A 24,380-nucleotide genomic window follows, 5' to 3' on the forward strand; every position below is an offset into this window, starting at 1 on the left:
CACAGCACACTTACAGGGCAAAACGGAAGAGAGAGAGAGATCTGCTGGATGGCAGAATTATAATCACCTCCTCAGAGGCAGGGTGGGGGTGCCCACACCCTCCCCATTAAGCCCCTCTCTACTTCCCAGCGCCTGGGTGTTCTCAGATGGCACCCCTCCCTCCCTTCCCTGCTATCTGCCTACACGGACTCTATAAATGTCTTAATCAGCAAACCAGATGTCAGCTCTGAGGGCACAGAGCCAAAGATTCTCTCCAGTAAACATTGGACCAAGAGAACACAACAGCCACCATCTCCCGGCCTCCTCCAGGGAAACGGAGACAGGGGGCGAGAGAGAGAATGGGAACCGTCTGCCATTCTTCGTCAGCAGTGAGTGTGGTAATGTCTGATCTCTTCTCTGCTGCAGGGCTATAGATCTTTGTGGGGTTGACGGATTGGATGAGCTAATAAATCTTTTCAGTTCGAAACTGCTACAGTCCTAGGATTGCCTCACAGCAGTCAAGCCCCTCCCCATCCCCCCCGCAATGCTCTGAACCCCTTGTTGTGCCTGGCATATCACCCCAGAATGTTGGCTGGGGGGAGGCACAGAGCGACAGGAGACTCTCCCATTGTGATAAGGCAGAACTGCAAGATGCAATTTGGGGGGGAAATCCAGGATTTCGTAAATGCAGAGGCCAGAGGGTTACGAAAAGCAGGAATCAGGACACGGATGGTGCACTGGGGATCAGGCTGCTGCTGTCGTGGTTTCTCACAATACGGCTCCAACCAGGATGTGGAGCAGCATTTAGACACAAAAGCAGCTGAGGGCCCACATTTTCAAACTCCAGTGCCTATCATTACGCCACTCGGTCAACGGCTTGATTTTCAGAGCTGTTGAGTGACCACAACTTCCACTGAAACCATTAGGAGCTGTAGGGGCTAGATTCATAGATTTTTAAGGCCAGAAGGGACCACTGGGATCATCTGGTCTGAGCACCTGCAAAACTCAAGCCAGGGAATTTCTTGATGGACAGCCCTGGAGACTGAAGTCCACCACTTAACCACAAATAAAGAACAACATAGGTAGTGGCAAGTTAGCACCAACTGTGACAGGAGTTTTGCAGGGTCCATCAAGCAGCAGATGAAGGGCTCCAAAGAGGCAGCAGATAAGCAGACTAAGCAATTGTCTAGGCCGGATCCCGAGCAGCTCAAAAAGGGCCCCTCTTCACTATTTAGTATGTGTTGGGGGGGGCACAAAAATACTCCTGCTTAGGGCCCCCAATGGGCTCGCACGGCCTCTGCGGCAGACGGTAATAATTTTCAGTCATTAACAACCTGGGCTTGATTCAGACTGGTGACCTGGAGGTGAAAAGGGCTCTAGAGTCTTCTCTGTCCAGAGGCCGCTTTTCCTGTCTCCATTTACCAGACAAGGGCAAGCCCCAGCCACCATGGGGATTTGTAAATCACCACCATCCTGCAGTCCCCTTTTTACTTAATGCAGTGAAATCAGCTGCATGTTTACAGCTCAGCAACCAGAGCTAAATCTGTGCCGAATTCCCATCACAGTGGGGCAGACACACACAATTCCCACTGTTTTTCTGCTCCTTCATATGACCAGCATGAGGGCCAGGTGAGCTTTCAATGCTGCCCCACATGGCAGGTTTATTCCACCTGAGATGCCAGTATTCGTCAGCAGTAGAAAGGAATGGCAATGTGACCTGCAGCCATACAGAAGCTGGAGCAAAGGGTGGATTTCATGGATAAGTCCAGAGGAGAGGATTGCCTCGAGTAGTCCGTGGAGCAGATGTTTCTCAGACCCTTCACATTTGGTATGAGATCACTAGGCCCTCCTCCCAGCTTCATTTGCTCACACACTGAAGGTTTCTCCACCCACCAGAGAGGATACAAAGTCAACAGGGGGAGCTTCATTTCTCCCCCAGGATATGCTCCAAATGAAAACACCGGATAATGTTTTCCTCCTCTATAGCCCCTTGCATCTGCAGATTGGAAAGCACTTCACAAATAGGAATGAATTATGCCCCAAATCACCCTCTGGGAGTAAGATATTATCCCCTTTTATATACCGGTATATATATGAAGAAACTGAGGCCCTGAGGTGCAGTGACTTGCCCAGAGTTTGGGAGTTCCAAATAAACGCCGCACCCATCCCCAGAGGGGAACAGCGGCCCCAGCCTTTCAGGGACATGCACAACCCGCACTGAAACGCATGCAGCTGGCATGGGCGCTGCCCAACGACAATGATCGAGCGGCAGCTGGGACAGGCTATTCACGGGAGCCGTGTGTGCCGGCACATGCCAGGGCTTTTCAGCCCAATTAAAAGACAGAATGGGAAAAAGATCTTCTAGGCTAATTTTTCTAATCCTCTGCAGTAGCAAAGAAAGAGTTTATTGATTGCATCATGCCAGCTCCAAAGGGCAGAGACTGTGTGGCAACCAGGCGTGGCAGGGAATGGGGCTGCCACTTGTCCAAGCTCATTGCTATGGCACAATGCCACACCATCACGCTGTGATGTAATGCTGGGAAGGGACCTGCCCAGAATGATTTTCTTTTAAAACCCCACCTGTTTAGGTAGGTCTGAGAGGCCAGAGCAGAATCCTCTGGCTATCCACAGGACCGGTAAGGTATGGGGAGCAGCAGGTCAGGCTTCCCCCATACACTGTACCTCATAAATGTGCTTCAGTCCTGACCCAGGGGCACCATACCTCCAGAGGGGAGCGGGGAATTCAGACTCAAAGTCCATTATTTGTATTATTGTAGCATCTTGGAGCTCTCCCCATGTTGTGCTAGACATTATATAAACACAGACAAACCGACAGGCCCTGCTCCAGAGAACTTAGCCAGCCAGTCATTGGCCTCTCTTCAGAGACTGCCGGGGAGAGGCCAATTGTGTCAATTTCCCTGGACACTGGGAACAGGACTGAGACTCATCATCTCATTTCACAGAGACCCAAGCGACTCTCTGGATCCACGTTGTGTCACTATTCAACCTAGACTGGGTTTGACATAGAGGTGAAGGACTCAGCATCCCACCTCCGCCTCTACACCATGTAGTCCCCACTCCACCAAGACAAACAGGCACCTTCTTGCTCAGCCCCACATTTTTGCTCCCTGCCTGTCTGAGTCCTACCTGCCAACTTCCAGCACCCACCTCTGGCCGTGCAGACCCAATGCAGCTGGAGGAAAGCAAGACAGCTTATTTTCCTCCTTGCATCCAACAAAACCATCCACTACATTCTGCTGGCTGAATTTATATTAGTAAAGATAATGAACAAGGCAAAAGGAACAGCTTGAAGTTCAAAGCTCAGGTGGCATCTGCAACTCCTGGCCATTTTTATTACTACTCATTTGAATTACACCAGTATCCAGAGACCAGGGCTTCATTGCATCACATGTTGTACAAGCATTTCAAAAGAGACAGTCTCTGCCATGAAGAGCATGCGATCTAAAGAGTCAAGTCAGTCAAAGAAAGGGTTATTAGGTTATTCCCATTTTATGGATGGGGAACTGAGGAACTGGAAAATTAAATGACTTGCTCAAGGTCAAACAAGAAGTCTGTGGCAGAGCAGGAATTGAAATCAGATCTCTAAAGTCCCAGCCAAGTGTTTTAATCACAAGATCATTGATTTAGCTGAAGCAAAGTGAATCTGAAATGACTGGGGGAGACTAAGGCCTTAAAAGTCAGGTTGACAGTTACAGCACTCAGGCACATGAAAAATAAATATCCCTGAGCACCATAGCTATGTCAGCTAACCTCCAGTGTAGACACTGTTAGGCTTACAGAAGAATGCTTCCGTTAGCGTAGGTACTGCCACTCATGGAGGTGAAATTCCTACAGTGATGGAAAATCCCCTTCCATTGCTGTAGGAAGTGTATGGTGCCGTATCTGAGCCACTGTAATAGCTGTAGTGTAGACATGGCCTCTACAGTCCACTCAATCATGTTACTTCTATACTGATTTTTCTGGCAGTAACCACTCTTCAATGGTGCTTTTAGACTAGTCCTCAGAATACAGGGGAGTTCCCCTGGACTTGGGTCTGTCCTGCAAAAGTGGGCACAAGTAGCAACCAACGAGGGGATAAATGAGAGGCCAGACAGCCCTTCTGGGCTGTGATCATGAAGCTCTAAGCCTGCAAGTGTTTGGTTAGCTTATGTTCAATATTTTTAAAAATAAAATTGTGAAAAAATTCAAAAATGTTTCCATTTTGCAGGAGTCAAGATGGACTGACCCATTTTTATTCCTCACCACCCTTTTTTTTTTTAAATCAAAACCATTATTGAAGTTTTTCATTTACCAAAACCTGGGGGTTCCGAAAATGAAAAGCGTCAATAATGTTCTCAATCAAAATTTCTTTGAAGAGAGAGTCACAAAAAAATTCTAAAACGGCAACTTGCAAAATGTTTCATTAAAAAAACCAAAAACGTCTTGTTCAAAATAATTCCAGCCTACTCTTCTTTCCCAGTTCTCATGCTGTGATCCGAGCAGAGAGGAACTACTGTGAAAAAGGCCTGTCTGGTGGAGCTTCCATTGTCGCTGAAAGCAGGAAGTACCAGGAAGAAGCTTGTTTCTGCAAGATTCCCCACCTCCACTTCATGGGTTCTGAAAAGCCTCAGCAGTTTGGGAAGCTGAATCGAAGGAACCTCCAACCCTTTTGAAGTTCACCGGTTGCCAACGCACACTCGTAATCATGGTGCTGCGCAGCGACCGTGGGAAGAATCAATTCATGCCCCTGACTCTGAGATTAAAGACTTGTGTCAGGTGCCAAGAAAGGGTCCCCGTCCCTCCAACCATACACGCAGACCTCCCGAAACTGACGCATTTTGCTCAGCTGAGCACTGGCTCTTCTGTTTTTTCTTCTCTAACTATGCAGGGCCCAGATCTGTGCGCCTTGCACAGCTAACACTTCTGTAGGCGTCAGTGGATGTTTTGGGTGCACCAGGAGTACAGGATTGGGCCCTCTGAATGTTCTGTCATTAATTGCTTGTTGAGCAGGGCAGAGAGGCTGGCGGATGGGGGTAATGTGCTGAAATCACGAGGCTGGGCATTATGCATTCATGGAGCACATGATGCCAGCCGTGATGGAGAGGGGGCAGCTATTGTGATAGGGGCGATGATGTCTTGGAGACAATGGGGAAAAGGGTCCTTTGTTCTGTTTTGTTTTTTTTTTAACGATACAGAACAGATTTGATCTTTCTTTTGGTGGGACCCTCACACAAGTTGAAAAGGGGCCTTGTTAACAAGGCTAAATTCAGTACATCAACGCAAAAAACAGAGCAGAAAAAGTCTGAGTTAGAGGCCTGAAGGCAGGAAATTCACAATTAAAATAAGAGGATCTGTCCTTACTCAACAGGGGTCACCAGATGTCCAGAGGCATATGACACCCATTTTCCACCTGGTGGGATTTTAAAACTTGACACTACATCAGTGCAGGAAGAAAAGCAAATAAGGTGAGAGTTGAGATAGTCAACAGTGGAATAATATTCTAGTGAAAGGAGACAGATCAAACAGGCATGAAACAGTTCAGCCAATCATACCGGAAGCAGGACATCTATTCAGCCCACAAATACCAAGTTTATTTATACTCAGTAAGAGTCAGTGCAAGATCCAGTGATTTATATGTCTTCATCCTGCTCAGATACAACATTGTGAAATCAGGAGCAACGCCACTTAAGTCAATAGTTACACCTGAGTAAAACCCTCACGAGTCAGTGAAGAAGTAGACTCCAGAGTCCAAAAACTTCAGAAATGGATCCAACATTGTCTGACTTACAGAACTACATTTATTCATACAATGAGACTTAAAAAAAAATACTGGGCTACCAACAATCCCTGCCTCTGAATAACTGAATGTTGTCGGTGAACCTAAGACCTGGAAATAGTAGATATAACTCCACTGAAGTCAGCCAATTTGAATCTGGCTCTCTATAGTGCAATGAACTGGCTAGTGGGGCTGTGTCTCCTCCACCCTGTTAATGGATGGAAATCAGGACTGGTCAACAGTGTCGCACAGAGTCAATATAGCTAATGGAGCCTTTACCTCAAACAAGAAGCCCTAGCTGGCCACAGATCTGAAATTCTAGAGAGGAGAAGAGGGATGGATTGATGATGCAACTGAAGAGATCTTCACATGAAGTCAAGCAATGTACAGAGTTACTACCTCTACCTCAGCAGCAACCAGGCCTCCATTTACCCTCTGCTTGCAATGGTTCCTTCTCAAGTCATAAGAACATAAGAACGGCCATACTGGGTCAGACCAATGGTCCCTCTAGCTTAGTATCCTGTCTTCCGACAGTGGCCAATGCCAGATGCTTCAAAAAGAATGAACAGAACGGGACAATTTATTGAGTGATCCCATCCCCCGTCATCCAGTTCCAGTATCTGATAGTCAGAGTTAGGCACATCAAGAGCAAGGGGTTGCATCCTTTACCATCTTGGCTAATAGCCATTGATTGACCTATCCTCTATGACTTCTAATTCTTTTTTTAACCCAGTTATACTTGTGGCCTTCACAACATCCCCTGACAACAAGTTCCACAGGTTGACTGGGTGTTGTGTGAAGTACTTCTTTTGTTTGTTTTAAAACTGCTGCCTATTAACTTCATTGGGGGACCCCTGGTTCCTGTGTTATGTGAAGGGGTAAATAAAACTTCCTTATTCACTTTCTCCACACCATTCATGATTTTATAAACCTCTATCACATCCCCCCTTAGTTATCTCTTTTCTAAACTGAATAGACTCAGACTTCTTAATCTTTCCTCATATGGAAGCTGTTTCATATCCTTAATCATTTTTGTTGCCCTTCTCGGTACCTTTTCCATTTCTAATATAACTTTGTTGAGATGGGGCGACCAGAATTGCATGCAGTATTCAAGATGTGGGCCTGTCATGGATTTACACAGTGACATTATATTTACTGTCTTGTTATCTATCCCTTTCCTAACGGTTCCTAACATTCTATTAGCTTTTCTGACTGCCACTGCACATTAAGTGGATATTTTCAAAGAACTATCCACAGTGACTGCAAGCTCTCTTCTTTGAGTGGTTACAGCTAATTTAGACCCCATCATTTTGTATGTATAGTTATGTTTTCCAATATGCATTACTTTCCGTTTATTAACATCAAATTTCATCTACCATTTTGTTGCATAGTCAGTTTTGTGAGACCCCTTTGTAACGCTTCACAGTCTGCTTTTAACTTAACTATCTTGAGTAATTTTGTATCATCTGCAAAGTTTGCCATCTCACTGTTTACCCCTTTTTCCAGATCATTTATGAATATGTTGAACAACACAGTATAGACCCCTGGGGGACACCACTATTTACAACTCTCTCCATTCTGAAAACTGGCCATTTATTCCTACTCTTTGTTTCCTGTCTTTCAACCAGTTACCGATCCATCAGAAGACCTTCCTTTTTATCCCATAACTGCTTACTTTGCTTAAAAGCCTTTGGTGAGGGACCTTGTCAAAGGTTTTCTGAAAATCCAAGCGTGCTATATCCACTGGATCACCCTTGTCCACGTTTGTTGACCCCCTCAGAGAATTCTGTTAGACTGATGAGGCACGATTTCCCTTTACAAAAAAACATGTTGACTCTTCCCCAACAAATCATGTTCATCTATGTGACTGATAATTCTGTTCTTTACGGTAGTTTCAACCAATTTGCCTGGTACTGAAGTTAGGCTTATCAGCCTGTAATTGCCAGGATCGCTTCTGGAGCCATTTTTTAAAATTGGCATCATATTCGCTATCCTCCAGGCATCTGGTACAGAAGGTGATTTAAGTGATAGGTTACATACCACAGTTAGTATTTCTTCAATTTCATATTTGAGTTCCTTCAGAACTCTTGGGTGAACACCATCTTGTCCTGGTGACATTACTGTTTAATTTATCAATTTGTTCCAAAAATCATCTCCATTGACACCTTAATCTGGGACAGTTCCTCAGATTTGTCACTTAAAAAGATGGCTCAGTTATGGATATCTCCCTCACATCCTCTGCAGTGAAGACCAATGCAAAGAATTTATTTAGCTTCTCCGCAATGGCCTTGTCTTCCTTAAGTGCTCTTTTAGCATCCTAATCATCCAGTGGCCCCACTGGTTGTTTGGCAGGCTTCCTGCTTCTGATGTACTTAAAAAAAAAATTTGCTTAGTTTTTGAGTCTTTTGCTAGTTGCTCTGCAAATTCTTTTTTGGCCTGCCTAATTATATGTTTAGACTTGACTTGCCAAAGTTTATGCTCCTTTCTATTTTCTTCAGTAGGATTAGACTTCTAATTTTTAAAGGATGCCTTTTTGCATCTAACCACTTCTTTTACTCTGTTGTTTAGCCATGGTGGCATTTTTGGTCCTCTTACTATTCTTTTTAATTTGGGGTATACAGTTAATTTGAGCCTCTATTATGGTGTTTTTTAAAAGTTTCCATTAAGCTAGCAGGCATTTCACTCTTGTGACTGTTCCTTTTAATTTCCATGTAACTAGCCTCCTCAGTTTGTGTAGTTCCCCTTTCTGAAGTTAGATGCTGCTGTGGTGGTGTTCTTTGGTGTTTCCCTCCCGCCCTCACAAGAATGTTAAATGTAATTATATTATGGTCGCTATTACCAAGTGGGGTTCAGTTATAATCACCTGTTGGACCAGATCCCCGTGCTCAATTGAGGACTAAATCAAGCATTGCCTCTCCCCTGTGAATTGTGTGAAGCTGACTTACCTGCTGCATTTTTTCCAGGTCAAGGCTGGGTCTGCTGACCTTGTCCCCATAGCCTTGCCGGTGTCTCTTACAAGGCATGACTTGCTCAAAGCCGGCCCCAACACTTGTGAATATCAGAGGCCTGGAGGCTGGGTTCCGCACAAGGGGCTGGAGTCTCTTAGGAGGGGAGGCACTGAACAGCACTGGGCTGGGGCTAGCATGCAGACCATCGGCTTGTTCCACCACGGGCCGGAAGGACATGCCACACAAGTTCTTCACTTCCTCGTCACTGGAGGATGTGTTGTTGCTGTCACCACAGCAAGAAAGCCTGCTGACCTGAGACCACTTCCGCTTCTCGGTGGCAAACTCTCGGTTGATGCGCTCCAATTCCTCTTCCGAGCTGTGGCGATCCAGGCTAGCATGGAAAAGGGCCCGGACTTTACAGCATTGATTCTCCTGGTTCTGGAGCTGATTGGTCGCAAGAGGGGTCAGTGTGCAATTCCGTCTTCTCTCTGAGGGAAGGAGGAGAAATGTGAGTGGTAGGACAGGTGTGGGACAGAATGGGGTGGGACAAGGAGCCAGAGCGGGGAAGAGGCAGGATTGGGACAGGTTGGAGTGTATAGGGTAGAAGGGGTCAAGTTTGGGAGGAAATGGACAGAAGAGCCTGGAATCCTCTCTAGAGCCTGGAATGGAACCCAAGATGAACGCTCTTCTGTCAGCAAATATCTGTGAAACCCATTGGCCATGTGTCTCATCCCCATCTAATGCTGGTCCACAGAAAGGACGGCAACCTGCTACTGCTACCCGTTACTTTGTTAGCTCATGTGGCAGTGGTCTCACTGGTGGATCTCAAGGTTCCACCCTGCTGCTGACCCACATGGGTGTCAATCTGATGCCACATGATGGAATTTCTGTTTTCTCCGTTTCTTTTTAGGAAACCTATGAAATGGCACCCCCAGAACAAACTAAATTAAAAGAACCATATGAAGGGTTGCAAAATCATGCTCTCAAAAGTCAGGAAGCACCAGAAGTAAGGTTGCCTGTGTTTCTTTAAGTCAGCCCCCTTGGTGTCTGCATTATGAGATGGTCTCAATTACATGAACGTACACTATTTTTTCCACAGGACCCTGCATCATTCAGTGCACAGGATGGACCATGCTCTGGAGATGAATCATGGTTGTATAGTGAAGCAGGAGACTGCGGCCTGTACAACTCCTGCCTCGTATGTGGAGTGCAAGAGTGGCTAAAAGTCACTCCAACAGAATCAGGTGTGCACTGAGGCAGGGGAAGGAGAAGGAGTGAACTCATGATGTAGGAAGTCGAACGCTGATCTAGAGAATTGGATTATATCCCTGCTTTTGCCATAGAGTTCCTGTGTGGTGCTGGGCAAATCACTTCAACCAAACTTTCCACAGGTGGCCATGAATTCTGTGTTCCTCATTTTCTGGGTGCCTGACTTGAAAACCTGGGATCTGATTTGCAGAATTGAGCGCTCATCCCAATGGGAGCTGTGCTTTGGACATAGAAAGTGCTAGACAATGATAAATTCTCTGAAAAATCAAGTATTATGTATCTCAGATGGGGCACAGGTGTGTTGGGAAAATAAATTCATTAATCTTTGTGAAGCACTCTGATACTGTAGTGATGAGCACCATAGAAAAACCCAGGAGGAAATGAATCATTGTGTCTTCACAGCAGGGTTTGAACGGTGTGCAGTAAGTAAACAACACTCAACAATGACGAGAAAACAAAATACTGACAAGCTCTCATTCAGCAAGCATTGTACATTCTGGGCTCTCAGTGAGCCAGGGGTCCTGTGGAAGAAAAACAGTATGTGCTCATGTAATTAAAAACTGTCTCCTAATGCATACCCCCAAGGGGACTGATTTAAGGTAGCACAGGAAACCTTACTTGTAGCACTTCCTAACTTTTGAGAGCTAGACTTGGCAACATTAATCATGTTCTTTTAATGTAGTTTTTGGTGGGTAACATGATATTATATAAAAACTAGGCCTGCTATCTGAAACTTACAAAGAGAAAGCATTGTCCAGTAGATAGGGCTCTGGATTGCAAGCCAGAAGACTGGGTTCTAAGCTCTGCCAGTGAGATGCCTGGAGACCTTCTCCTCCCTGAGCTACTGTTTCCCTGCCCATTAACAGGAGGTTAATGATACTTAGGGCTTGTCTCCACAGGGACACTCAATTGAATTAACTAAAGGTGTGAAGTTAAAGTGCATGAACCCCGCTACATGGATGGCCCCATTCAGAAGTAAAGAGGAATTAGTTCACTTTATCTTCACTCCTTTTAGAGGAGGATTAAGGGCTTTGTCTACACTTGAAATCCTACCGTGGCACAGCTGCACCATTGCAACTGCACCGCTGTGCACTTCAGTGTAGACACTACCAACACCGATGGGAGAGGTTCTCCCATTGCTGTCGTTATTCCACCTCCCTGAGAGGCAGTAGCTAGGTCCCTGTGAAGACAAGCCTTTAGTGAACAGCTTAGAGAACTGTGGCCTTGGTCCTGCAAACATCTGCACAGTTTCATTGATGTGAGTAGTCCCACTGACTTCAAGGCTGCTCTGACTTACGCCAGGGCTGAGCAGGGCTATGCGTGGTCTCAGAATATGTGGGTGCAAGACTGGCTTAAAGCCGCTTGAATAGAACAACTGAAATTAGTCCCATTGTGTCCTTGTACACTGGCAGGGACTTGTTCATGTACAGGGAGCTTAAGAAGGATCCTTTCTATTGATACCCTTGTGAGCTGTTGTTTACAACCCCTGCTGATTCCAGCAGCCCTATAGGGCTTCCTGAGCAAAGATTGTCAAGCTAAGGAGGATGTGCATGGAGATGGGAGCGTATGCAAAGCGTCCGCTAGGGAGATGCAGGCGGGACAGTAGAACTGGCTGTGGTGCAGGAGGAATAATATGAACTGGAAGGCAGGTCTCTATCAGGGCAGAGGGGCAAGGCAAAATGCACTTCCACCATGGTAGCCTTGATTTATGCTCGACTCCCTTGTCCCTTTACCTCTGTCGATCTGAGCAAGCTCCTGGTTCTCTCCCTCAGAGTCGTCGCTGTCCTCCTCATCACTTGGGGGGTAGGAGATCTAGGCAACAAGTCAGAAAGGGAAGGTTGGTGTTAAACATCTGATGCCCCCTGCACCTCTGCTGCCCACTCCCACTTCCCGAACCTCTCCCACTCAAATCCTGCAGCCACCTACCACCATGAACCACACTCATCCTGCCACCACGCAGACACCCTGCATAAACATCCTCCTCTTCAACCTCAAACTCCACCCCCACCCCCACGTACCCAGCTACGAAACCCAGAACAAACGTGCACCGCCTGCTTCCACCTCACCTCCCCAACCTGTCCCCGTAACACAGTGGTTCTCAACCTTTTGTATTGGTGACCCTTTCACACATCAAGCCTCTGAGTGCGACTCCCCCCTTATGAACTAAAAACTCTCTTTTTTATATTTAACACTATTATAAATGCTGGAGTGAAGCGTGGTTTGGGGTGGAGGCTGACAGCTCGTGACCCCCCCATGTAATAACCTTGGTTGTGACCCCCTGAGGGGTCACGATGCCCAGTTTGAGAACCCATGCCACAACACAAACACATCTCCTCCTCCCAATCTCCCCAAACACACACACACTGTAACCACACACAACCTGTCTCCACATCCACCCCACACGTACACCCACTTCCCCAACTCCTCCCCACCGTGCTGCCACCAACTCCCCCTCCCCCGCCAACACACACGCATCCTGTCAACAACCACACCATCCTACAAACCACACACATGGCCCTAGACCAGTCACCCACCATGTGCACCCACTCGCTCCTTCTAGGAACACACGAACCACCGAAGAACATACACGCCCTGCCACGCTTTCTGGAAGAGTCCAGTGCAATTTACCAGCGATGGCACAAATTAGATCCTATAGAAATGGAATAGGGCTGTCTAGAATTTACTTCCAAAAGCCTACAGAATATGACAGAAAGAGACTCCTTCTATAGGTCTTTTAGAACCACCCCCCAAAATTTCATAACGAATTAAATCCTATAGGACAGATTAAAAAGATCTTTAGAAAGGTTCTCATTTGCTATTATGCTCTATAGGACTCTTCCATAAAGGACCTTACACATGGCCATACAACAGATACACCTTCTTCTCCAAAGCCAAAACACCCACAATGTCCCTTTCCTACAGGCACACATGCCATGCCACCACAAACACACATGGCTTGCCACCACTCAACCCCCACCAGCACCCCACCAATAGGCTTTCCCCATTAGCAGTGACTTGATTTAGCAGCCACTTTGACTGGTGCCAAATCTTCCAGGTATATTTGGAATATACATTTCATGTTGCTGACAATTCCAGATATACCTGGATTTGGCCAACCAATGCGCCTGAACCAAAACCCCATATCCAAGCACCCACTAACATGGGGGCTATGGGATTGTTTGGAATTTTTTAATCTAAATTTGGTGGCTGGCCCCTATGCCTGAGACAGACTGAAGCAGAGTCCTGGATCAAATTGCTGCAGCTTGGATCCAATTCTAGATAGAACACATCTGACATTCTGCTGAACATTCCACAGCTAGCTGGGTAAAACACACCTACTGTGTTGCCAAATGTGCTGATACGCCTATGGAGACTGTGCCTGCAATGCTGCTGAATGTGGCACACATAGGAATTACCATCATGCTCAGACCCGATATCCCCGTATCCCATCTCTGCTAGTGGCCAGCACCAGATGCTTCAGAAGAAGATGCAAGAATCCCAAGAAAGCCCACATAATGGGCAATTTTGGAATAAACTGCCAGTAGAGGAGTTTACTTTGTAACCCCAGGCAATTAGTGGTTACCCAAAGCATACAGTTTTCCATCCTCTATACATTTTTAATCCTACCTAAAATAACTGTGCGTGGTCCTATTATTCATCTAATTAACAAAAGCTTTTTCTGAATCCTGCTAGGCTCTTGGCTCACAACAGTATCCTGTGGCAATGAGTCTCACAGGTTAATTATGAGTTATGTATAGGAGAGGGGAAAAAATATATTTCCTTTCAAAGTTTTTAATAGGCTGCCTTTTAAATTGCATAGTGATCCACGCAGAATGCACACATGATGTTGGTACACATCCATCTTCTCATACTTCACTGGTCCCCAGGAAACGTCACTGGAGTCACACAGCCCAGCAGGTGCACGCAGGGACTAGCAGTACAGGAGAAAATTCACTTCACTGGAGCCATATGTGGAAAAAACAAATAAGAGGAGTGGAGAAGGTCTACAGCTGGCACCAAACACAGGCACAGCATCTGTATCAACCCAACCACCATCCTGCAGTTTGATGTAAGTGGGCGTTGTCAAATCTTCCCTACATCCCTTCACATTTGCGTCTCACCCTCCTGTATTTGCAATGCCCTGCTAGAAACTGGAAAATATTTTCCTTCCTGGATGGTTTGATAATTTCCCACTACTACTTGTCAAACCATGACAGTGAGAGCTGGATTTTCCTGAGCTCGGCATGCTGCTGAAGTCAATGCAGTTGCTTGTTTCTCCACAGCAGCTAAGATTACATTGTGCGTGTGAGCGCGCACGCGCGCACACATACACACACACAATTTAATAAGGACATTTAGCACTGAGGAGATGTGCCAAGTTAACAGCCATGGAGTATGAAGTCCTCCATTTGTCCACAGGGCTAGTGCAATATGTAGCTATTATTTGTATTAGAGCAGTGCCCAGAGGCTCCAGCTGAGACTGAAGCCCCATTGTGGGACTTGCTATACAAACACACAGTGGGCTTCTCTTCAAAGCAGAGTTAACTCAGCTTGTAACTTGATTGCTGCCCCTAACTTGAGTTCTGTCCACACACACTGAACTCAAGTGTGGTTGCTGTTAACTCAAGCTGGCTGGCCTAGCAGGAGGGATAGGCTAAAACTTTTCAGCTGCTAACATGACCACTCTGCAGTATGGAAGCAGGTTAGCGCCTCGAGCATCGCTAGTCCTCCAGTGCCTTCCCACAATGCCCCATGTGCCCAGAAAGGGCAGGCAAGTTCTCAAACAATTCCCTGGGAAAGAATACACAGAGCGGCTCAGCTTACTAAGCAGTACTAAGAAGCATGGAACATGTAGGGTTGCCAACTTTGGTTGGATGAATTCCTGGCGGTTTCATCACATGACATTATCTTTAATTAAAGATTAATCCTTAATTCCTGGAGACTCCCGGACAATCCTTGAGGGTTGGCAACCCTAGGGACATGCCCTCAGACGTCTCAGCATGCTACATACCACAGCAGCTGGAGTGTCATTTCACGTTGTGACTTCTCTCGCTCAAGCTGAGTAACTCCAGTGGAGATAACTGGAGTTAACACTTCAGTGAAGGCATGCCCAGCAAGAGACAGTCCCTGCCCCAAACAGTGTACTCTGTGCTTTTAATGAGGATTAGAATGGAAAAACTGAGCCTGTGGCAGTAATACCACGGGAGTGCCCATAAGTGCTCCCATACTCTGGTATGGCGAGCAGTGTGATAGAAACGCCTACATGGATAGATGTGGTTCTACCATCTGTATAACTATTTATCTTACTGAGACAAACAGGTTTTTAGCACTAGCCACGAGACAAGCTATGCTCCGTTCTGCCTTACATGGCTTTCACAAAACCACCAAGTGAGGGCTAATTCCAGAATCACAGCAATTAGAGATGGAAAATACCTACTAAGTCATCCTATCTCTTCCCAGCACTTCCCTGGGGAGGCCATTCCTCCATCCAGCAGCTCTTACCCGTAGAACATTTCACCTGATACTCAGCCTCGACTTTTCCTTTGTTCAATTACATCCCAATACTCCTACTATAGTTAGACCCCTAGAGGCCACACTCAAGAGTTACTTTTCCTTTTTTGGTCTCTCCACCTTACAAATATCTGCAAACAACTATCATGCCTCTCCATAGCTGTTATTTAGCCTGTATTTTAGTTCTTTTAATCTCATTTTATTAGTAAACCTCTCCACATCTTAAATCGGTTAGGCTTAAAGAAAAAAAAAAGAGTGCAGATGAAAGGTGCCAGACTGACAGCCCTGGAAACTAAAGTCCTCCATTCATCTCCAGAAGTGATACTGTACAGGCAGAAGCAGCAGTGAAGCTTCCCCTGCATGGTACCCAAGAAATGTGCCTCAGCCCTGACAGATGGGCTGCTTTCATGGTAGACTGAATATTTTTCCACACATCATAAAATTAGCTGGTGGAACTCACTGCCACAAGATATCGCTAAGGCCAAGAGATTAGCAAAATTGAAAAAAAAAATAAGGGCTGGACATTCATATGGATAAGAATTTCCAGTATTCTAGTAAAATTTAAACACACATTTTGGAAGGATATAAACATTCATGTTTCAGTGCATAAGCAACCTCTGAAGTGGAGAACAGATTCTCTTCCCTAGCTCCTCCTGACCTTTACCCATAATACCCTGCTCTCTTAGGTGTTCCCAACATCAGCTTCATGCCTCCACTGAATGACCCATGCTTTATATTAGCCTCAAATTTGCCTCTGTCCAAACAATCCTTCATGCTAAATGACAGCATCCATCAATGAGTTGTCTGCATCACAAACAGGATTGGTGATGGAAAAGCTCATACATGCCAAAAAGGCCAACTAGCTCCCTCTTCGTTCACTGCATAAGAAATGGTGTTTGCATCTGTGTGTGAAACTAGCGGGAATGGGGGAGTCTCCAGTTTTCTCTCTCTCTCTCTCTCTCTCTCACACACACACACACACACACACACACACGAGTGTCCCCAAGTTACAGGTCAGGGGTGGAGCGCGAGGGCCAAATGTGCATATAATGTCTGTGTGCGCGTGAATGGCAGTTCATCGGTGCACGTTTGAGAATGCAAGCCAGTATGTCTGGAAGTGTGTCTGGGTGCAAGTATAGATGTGTGGCTGTTGTGTGTGCACAGGAGCATCAGGGAGTGAGAGCAAAGGTATGTGCTTTGGTGTGTCCGTGCAAGTGTTTGAATGGGTGGTTGTATTCGCCTCTCTATGCTAGCAAGCATGCGTCTCTGAGGGCAAGCGTGTGCGTGACAACATTGCTGTGCATGCGTGACTATGTTCAGGACAGAGAGGTTGGGAACGTATGCGAGTGCACAACGCACACGTGTGTTGAATCAGAGATCTGCTCCGGCTGTTTCCAGGACTCCCCGTGACGCACACATCGTCTCAGCGGGAAGCTGGGGCTGTATAAATACATTTATGAAACAAACCATCCTTGCGACTGGAAGGGCAGGGGATTAACTGCAAATCATCCTCAATCTCATTAGTTCACTCTCCCCCTTCAAGCTGGAAAACTCCTGCCTTTCCTCAAGCAGCAGCTTGTTCCGTCCAAACTGGGGACAGTAAGTGTCTGAGGCAGCTGAGTTCACTACAGATGCTCCTTCTGGACCCCTGGCCTGCACTCCTGGATTGCACTATGAATGTGTGTAGGCCATGGGACCTCACCATGGCACACCTAGGCCACTTCTGGAATGCTGGCTTCCTAGGATAGGTACCGCGGTGCTTCAGACTGCAGAGCTCCTTGCTGCACAGGCGTAACTCAGCCCTGGCTCTTCAGAGATCACCTCAGCCACTACTAAATGAAGGCCCAGATCACGTGTGCCCTATAGAGAGGCTTAACTGAGCTAGTCTCAATGGTTGCAGTGGGCAAAGGCTAACCTGTCTGAGAGAGACAGGGGCCCCAGTCTTGCTGCTGATTACATTGCCAGGGGGAACTCATTCCTGCCCCCTCCCGCTGGGATTTCAGGCAAGGGGCTCGGGTCAGTTTGCCCAACCGTTCTACGGTGCCTCCAGCAGACACTACAGTAATGGGCATCCTACAGACCCCACAGACAGGCTGGGCCCCTGGTGCTGGCTCGCCTCCTTCCCCACTGCTAGGCTGAACTGAGAGACAGTTACAATTTGCTAAATACTTTCCCACTATTATTTTTCCAGCTCAGCAGTGGCTCTAGTTGCCACTGGGACATTACAGGCTCATGAATGGGAGGAGGCAGTCAGCGTGATCGCAGATGGGAGGGGAAAGTGTCCACAAGAGTGGGGTGACCAGCTGCATTCCATCTTGAGAGATGGGCAGGCGCTGGGCCGGGCACACAGAAGGGTACCCACGGCGAGATGGAGCGAGGGGTGAAAGGTACAGCCATCCTGGAGCCATAAAGCCTTTAAATTCCTCCTGTCCTGCTGGGCATTTCCTGCTGTGCAGGGTGAATGCCGCTGAATACCACCAAGGTCCTGCAGGCAAAGACAAGGCCTGCCCTTCCTGCCAGGCAGCAGAATGGTATGGGCCCAGTATTGTAGGGTTCCTATGCCCTGGAACACACCAACCTTTGAGGTGACTAGTGAATTTGCAGGTGGTCAGGGGCAGTGACCAATGTCTCCTCAAACCAACCATATGTTGTTAGCCTCAAGGGCTGGTAGAGGCAGCGTTCAGGAGGCAGGAGGGAGGAGCGAGGACTTGGCACACAGCCTCACCCCTCCCTCCTGGCCGCAGCAATCAGCTGGTTTGCGGAGTTCGAGAGGGAGGGGGAGCCTGCACGCCGACACCTCCCTCCTCCCTCCTGAATGCTGCAAGCCAGATGATTGCCACGGGCAGGGGGCAGGAGGCAGGGGGAGGAGGTGGAAAGCGCTGATCCGCGGGGTCTGCCGGTGGGCGGGAGGTGCTGTGGCAGGGGAGCGTAGGGGAGCTGATAGGGGGGCTGCCAGCTGTGGACAAAGCAAGCAGCCAAACAACGTTATAGTGAAGCATTGCACAACTTTAAACGGAGCATGTTCTGCAATTGAGCAGGGATGTAAGATCGAAACAACGTTAAGCGAAAGGACATTAAGTTGGGAGTTACTGTATTTGTGCCGAGCAGAGATCATTTGGCAAAAGGCCAGTTCAGCTGACAGTTTTCAATGACTCCCCAGAACCTCCTGGGCCCCTCAGTCAGATAATCACAGCCAAACAGTACTTGGCTCAAACAGTGTAATTGATAACGGTGCTTCTGACCCGCCCAGCCCCCTCCCTAAGAGATCCAGTCAAGGCGCCTGCTGTCCCCGAGAAAGGTGTCGTTAGCTGACGAGAAGCTCCCTGTGTTGGGAGATCTCGCTTGACAATAATCTCTACTCAACCAGGTGGAATCGCATTAGAGACACACACACACACACGAACGACAGTATTACAGTCAAGCTGGAAAATGCATTGTAAGGGGCAGCGCAGATGTTTCAGGCAACCCAGATAAATCCCTGTTTAACCTTTTCAGGGCAAGGAGATCTAAGTGCCCCATCCCCTAGGGATTTACATCAGGTCTCTTGCGTTTCCCCATCAAGAGAGCCAAGAATGTAGGACTTGCTGTTCAGGATCAGATCTTGGGTCCACCTGTTCAAATGTCTCCAAAGTAAAACCCAGAGCTTGTTAGCCACACAGTTGGCCAGGTTTGGTGCCCACAAGCTCAGATCACATGAGATGCTGCTGGCAAAAAATCAGGACCATCCAGAAATTTGGGGTGACCCTATGTACTTTGGATTCCTTCCAACCAGCCAGCAGATTTTCCCCAGGGTCTCCCATTTGGAAGAATTTGACCTTGCAGCACAAGAACCAGCCAGCAGGGTTTCCTCCCCATCACACACATGATCTGGTCCAGTGGTAACAGGCCAGCATAACCTAGCCTCTGCATGGTTACATCCCAATGTTGCATTGCAATCCAGTGATGCCTCAAACAGAAACTGGGGGATTGCTTTTATCTTTGCAGGTTAGACTCATGCAATTCAAGATGAGTAGCAACCCTGCCAGCCAACCTGGTGGCCAATGCTATACAATGTGCATTGAGCTGGAGTCCTGGGGTCGTCTTCTCGTTCACTCAGGCTAGCAGAAGGCAGGGAAAGCTGTGTCAGAGGGGAAAAAATTACCTAGTCTCTGGAAGAGAGGAGACAAAAAGAGTGGGAGGGAGCTCCATTGCTCTACAGCGACCCCTGCAGGCTGATTCGGTAATGCCATCGACAGGTTTCCCAAGAGAGAACTGTCCAATCCGAACCAGCTGAAGTGGCCTCTGTTAGCCAAAAATATATACGTAGAAACTGTTGATCTCTCAGTCTGTCAGCTGGGCTCCCTCTTTCCCTAGCGTACACACATATGGCAGCAGCACAGCCCCCTAAAACCACTGGCCATGGTGCCAACAGCAATATTAATTCTTAGTTGCCACACTGTCTTGTTTATCTCCTCCAAATAATGAAGCTGACTTTAGATGGTCGCCTGGGACAAACACGTTGTTTAGTATGTAATAGGTGAAAGGGCAAACGAGGATTTCTTTTCCCCCCAGCTCAACTGCAGACCCTTTCCCACCAAATTGCAGTATCTGGCTAGCAGTCTGGCACTCCTATATCGAGAGAGGAAATTCCCCATTCAAAGGTTTCCTCTTCCACCTCACGCCCATGTACGCAACTGCAAGTTATGACCTCCAACACAGATAAGAGAAATCATCACTCAGACGAATCCACTCCAGCCTGAAAAAGACAGAGATGCCAAACTTGCTCTTGGACTTTTAGGATGGAAAAAAAAATAAGGAGGAACTAGGAAGGTTGCTTGGACCAGTGGTAAGGGCCAAACATGCAAAGCCAAACACAGATGGAGGGCTTCGGGTAGCACCTTGAACGCTTGTGGGTCATTTTAGACACACTTCTATGCATGTTTGCTGCTGCCTGACATCCGGGAAGGGAACCCAGCTCAAAATGAACCACAAACCAGAGCAAATGGACCAATCTATTTTCATTGAAATTCAAAAAGTAAATGAATAGTGTTACAATGAGGGTAAAGAATATTAGGATTTTTTTAATTTTTAGATTCAATAAACTCAGGGATTAGTAAATATAGGGACAAACCCTGAGGTCCCTTCTTGACCCACAGCTAAGGATATTTCTTTTTTAAAACTACAGGTTAGATCTTTATCAGCTATAAATCAGTGTTGCTTCACTGGCTTCTCACATTACACAAGCCTCACACTGAGTGATATTTTTCTTAAATCCTCAGTTTCGGAAGTTACGAGATTATATGAAAATCTCAGCTTTCAGGTTTTTATTTTTGTTTATTTAAGTTTCTAGCCCTCATGACAGAGGAGAAAAGCTGGCAAACCTGAGTCCTAAAAGTTCAAAACCCAGAAGCACCCCCAGATTTGTTCAAGGTCTCATGACTTCTAAGCCAATCTCATGACTTTTGGCAACCTCCTGAGTCATGATTTTGAATGGTTGTGGGTTGGCAATACTGCTATATAGATCAACTAAGGATCTCATTTTAACCTGATGGTGTTATTTTAGGCCCCAATTCCACCAGGTACTTAAGCATATGCTTAACTTTAAGCACATTAACCGTTCATTGAAATCCGAAGGTGTACTTACACACTTAAATTAGGCACATTGCTTTGAAGTACCTCATTAAATTGGGTCCTTAGTTACTGCTTGACTCCCCAGTAAGACTGAAACTAACCAAAATAGCATAAAGCTACAAACAGTGATGAGGAAAGGAAAATGTCTTCAGTTCAGATTTTAAAACGGAGCCTGACGATCTTAAGGGAATGAATTCTTTGTGATGGGAAGAGCTAAACGAGCATGAGCAGCAAGCAGAAAGGGATGGGGGAATAGCCTCCTAAGGAGACAGGGATGAAAATAAATTCCATTGAGCAAGACTTTCATCAGCTGAATGAGCAATCTGGTAGGAGGCCAGCGGATAGCTGGAGCATACAACTGCAGCAGCAGCAGAAAAATCAGAAAGCCAATACTCTGCCCTGACGAATAATAATCATGAGCACTTATGCAGTGCTTTGTAAGGGAACCCATTCAGCATTAGTAATGAGCTAGATGGTAAATACTATTTTCCTCATCTTACAGATGGGGAAACAGAGAGAGAGAGAGGGGCCAAATTGAGACCCAGTAAATGGCCAGAGCAGTTAAGTGGCATGCCCATGGCAATACAGAATAGTGAGTCAGAGCAGGGTCAGAAGTCCCTGTCTGCCAGTCCCATGTTCAGCCCACTCGACCAGTGGTTCTCCACCTTTTTCACCCAGGACTCAAAATCTGTCCATGGCTTCTTGCTGGGACCCATCAAAACCCCAGAGGTCACAGCAGAATCCCATTGCTGATTCTGGAGGCAGATGCCAGGGGGAAATAATTGAAGGCTTGAGTGGGCTGTTGAGGTGACTTCTCTACTGACTAGACCATATTGCTGTATGCACTGAGCAGCCATGAGAGGCTGTTCTCCGTTACAATGAGACTCAGATGAGAACAGCATTTACCTTCCTTTCATGGGCTAAAAAGTGGACACCCTTCTCGTTCCCCTAACCAGAAAATAGTGCTTCATGCCAGTACAGAATTAGTATTCCAGATACAGTCATTTCAATAATATTTCTGGATTAAAATAACGTTTATATCTGGAGGTTACCTAGCTCCTAGAACTGGAAGGGACCCTGAAGGGTCAAATTGAGTCCAGAGCCCTGCCTTCACTAGCAGGACCAAGTACTAATTTACCCCAGATCCCTAAGTGCCCCCATCAAGGATTAAACTCACAACCTTGGGTTTAGCAGGCCAATGCTCAAGCCATTGAGCTATCCCTCCCCACATAACAATAAAGGTGTTGATGTTACAGTAATTCAACAATTACTGTGTTGTCAAACATTCACTGCTGTCATGGTGTGAATAAAAAGTAATAGGCTAGAACCTGTGATGGATGCATCAAAGCTATTAATTTTGTGCACCTTGGGCTAGGTATTTCAATCTATCATTGATTATTTGCACTGCAGTAGCACGTAGGCACACCACTCAAGGCCCTAGTTTGACAGACGTATAGACATGCAATGAACACACAGTCTCTGCCCCGAAAAGCTTGAAATCTAGGTTTAAAAACTCAACTCGTAAATTGCACCAGCTACATATGCATGCAGTAGTGCAAACAGTTAATTGTGGATGGAAAAAAATGCATCTGTGTGATTTGTGAGAGTAAAAAAGAGTGCTACAGTTGCACATGCAAACTCGTTTGGACACAATTAGCCATTTTGTTCCTATCGCTGTATATTTTTGCACGCTTTGTTACCTGTACCTTATTTATCCCATGTACCTAGGCCTAGTTCTTCCAGAAGTGATCTCCAATGCAGCCAACCCAAAACTGGAATGTGATGGTTCTCTGCATACCCAGGACTGTGAGTCACCTTATCTTCTGCTTCTAGCGAGTGGAAGGCTTACCCTGACCGTGGTAACTGGGTATTAGCTCCCTAATACCACCAGCTTATTAACCATTCAAACACTCTCCTCTGGGCTAAGCCAGCCCAGCCTTTGCCCTGCAGATTAACAAGAAGTGCACCCCAGTCACGGCGTCCTTTTGAAGCAGTGCACTGTGACTCCCAGCCCCTGACACTGGCTACTCACAGAAATCCCAGATCCTCTGTGCCCCAGTTTATTAGGTTTCCCTTAAACCACCACTCGTAATAATATACAGCACTTGTAATGAAACAAAGGAAGGTTTATTTAAGAAAGCATAGTGATTCCCCTAGAAACAAGAGAGAGCGATGGAAACAAATGGTTACAATACAAAACAAAATCAGAAAACACAAACTAGCGCCTATATGTATTAATAGTTACCTTTCCTATCTAATACACTAGGCTTTCCCCCCAAAGTTCAGTCTGTTGCAGAGCGGGCTGGTTTCACAGGAACCAGGATCCAAACGTACATGAAAACACCCCAGCTCAACAAGATGTCTCCTCAGTGAATGGATCCAGAGTGCCTCTCCTCCCTCTGTGTTATATCGGAACACTCATTTGTCTCTATTCATAGTCAGGGCAATCCCCCCTTGTCTGTTGTAATGGTCCTTTTTTACCTCCCAGTGGCTTTGACTGTTTGCAGTTGCCTTTGATGTTTTTCCATTGACTGTTCTGGGATGGAGCAATGGTAGACAACTGAGCCTGGCATTACCTCACCAGCTAACTAGGGAGGACTGGCAACTCCCTCCTGCATGAACAAGCCGTCACTCAGTAATATCATTTCCTGGTGACGCCTTTTAACCTTAAGACCGCGAGGGCATAAACTTCAATGTAATTACATTATTCCTTGCATACCACACATACACACATAACACTATGATTATGAATGTCGCTAAGTTGCAAGTTTTCAACAGAGACCTTACATGTTACTCTTTATGGATAAATACCCTGTAAGCAATGTACTTGCTGTAGTGAGTTTGTCAGGTCTGAGACAAGAGTTGTTAGCAAAGAACAGGGGATCACTTGCCAGTGTGTCACATGGGGGTACAAATAACTGCACTCATTGGGATGTCTAACCACCTGCTTCAGCGGTTCAATTCTGGAGGCCTGGTTGAGGCCTAAAAAGCAGGGGTATGGAGGGGTGTGGTTCTCTCTTATTCCCTCACTTGGAAAATTTCAACAGAATGCTGCTCACAGATTTAAACTCCCTTTCTCTTTTCCCTAGACACCCTCCCCACCCCTACAGAGTCTGTTCTACAGCTGCCTGTTGTCACAGAAGATGGATCCCAAACTGTAAAATTCAGATCTGGCTTTGCCTCTAGATTTCTAACACTCCACCAAGTTTTGGAAGGTTTTGTATTTCAGGTTTCAAGTTGGTCCTCCTCTCTAGCAAATATGATCAGATGACAGAGGCAACAGGTGA

The 24,380-nt window shown here is 46.5% G+C and overlaps 1 protein-coding gene across 2 annotated transcripts in view; it reads right to left on the reverse strand.

The window, feature by feature from the left end:
- The window catches only part of LOC123367061, a 74,233-nt gene that overhangs the window by 46,546 nt on the left and 3,307 nt on the right, over positions 1-24,380 (reverse strand). For both annotated transcript variants that reach the window (XM_045011056.1, XM_045011055.1), the window contains exons 2-3: positions 11,706-11,784; positions 8,701-9,191 (exon numbers count right to left, since the gene is read on the reverse strand). In XM_045011056.1, the coding sequence (XP_044866991.1) occupies positions 8,701-9,191; positions 11,706-11,784 (570 nt within the window). The remainder of the gene's footprint in view (positions 1-8,700; positions 9,192-11,705; positions 11,785-24,380) is intronic.

Source organism: Mauremys mutica, chromosome 3 (assembly GCF_020497125.1).
Source record: "Mauremys mutica isolate MM-2020 ecotype Southern chromosome 3, ASM2049712v1, whole genome shotgun sequence".
NCBI classification, from domain to species: Eukaryota; Metazoa; Chordata; order Testudines; family Geoemydidae; genus Mauremys; species Mauremys mutica.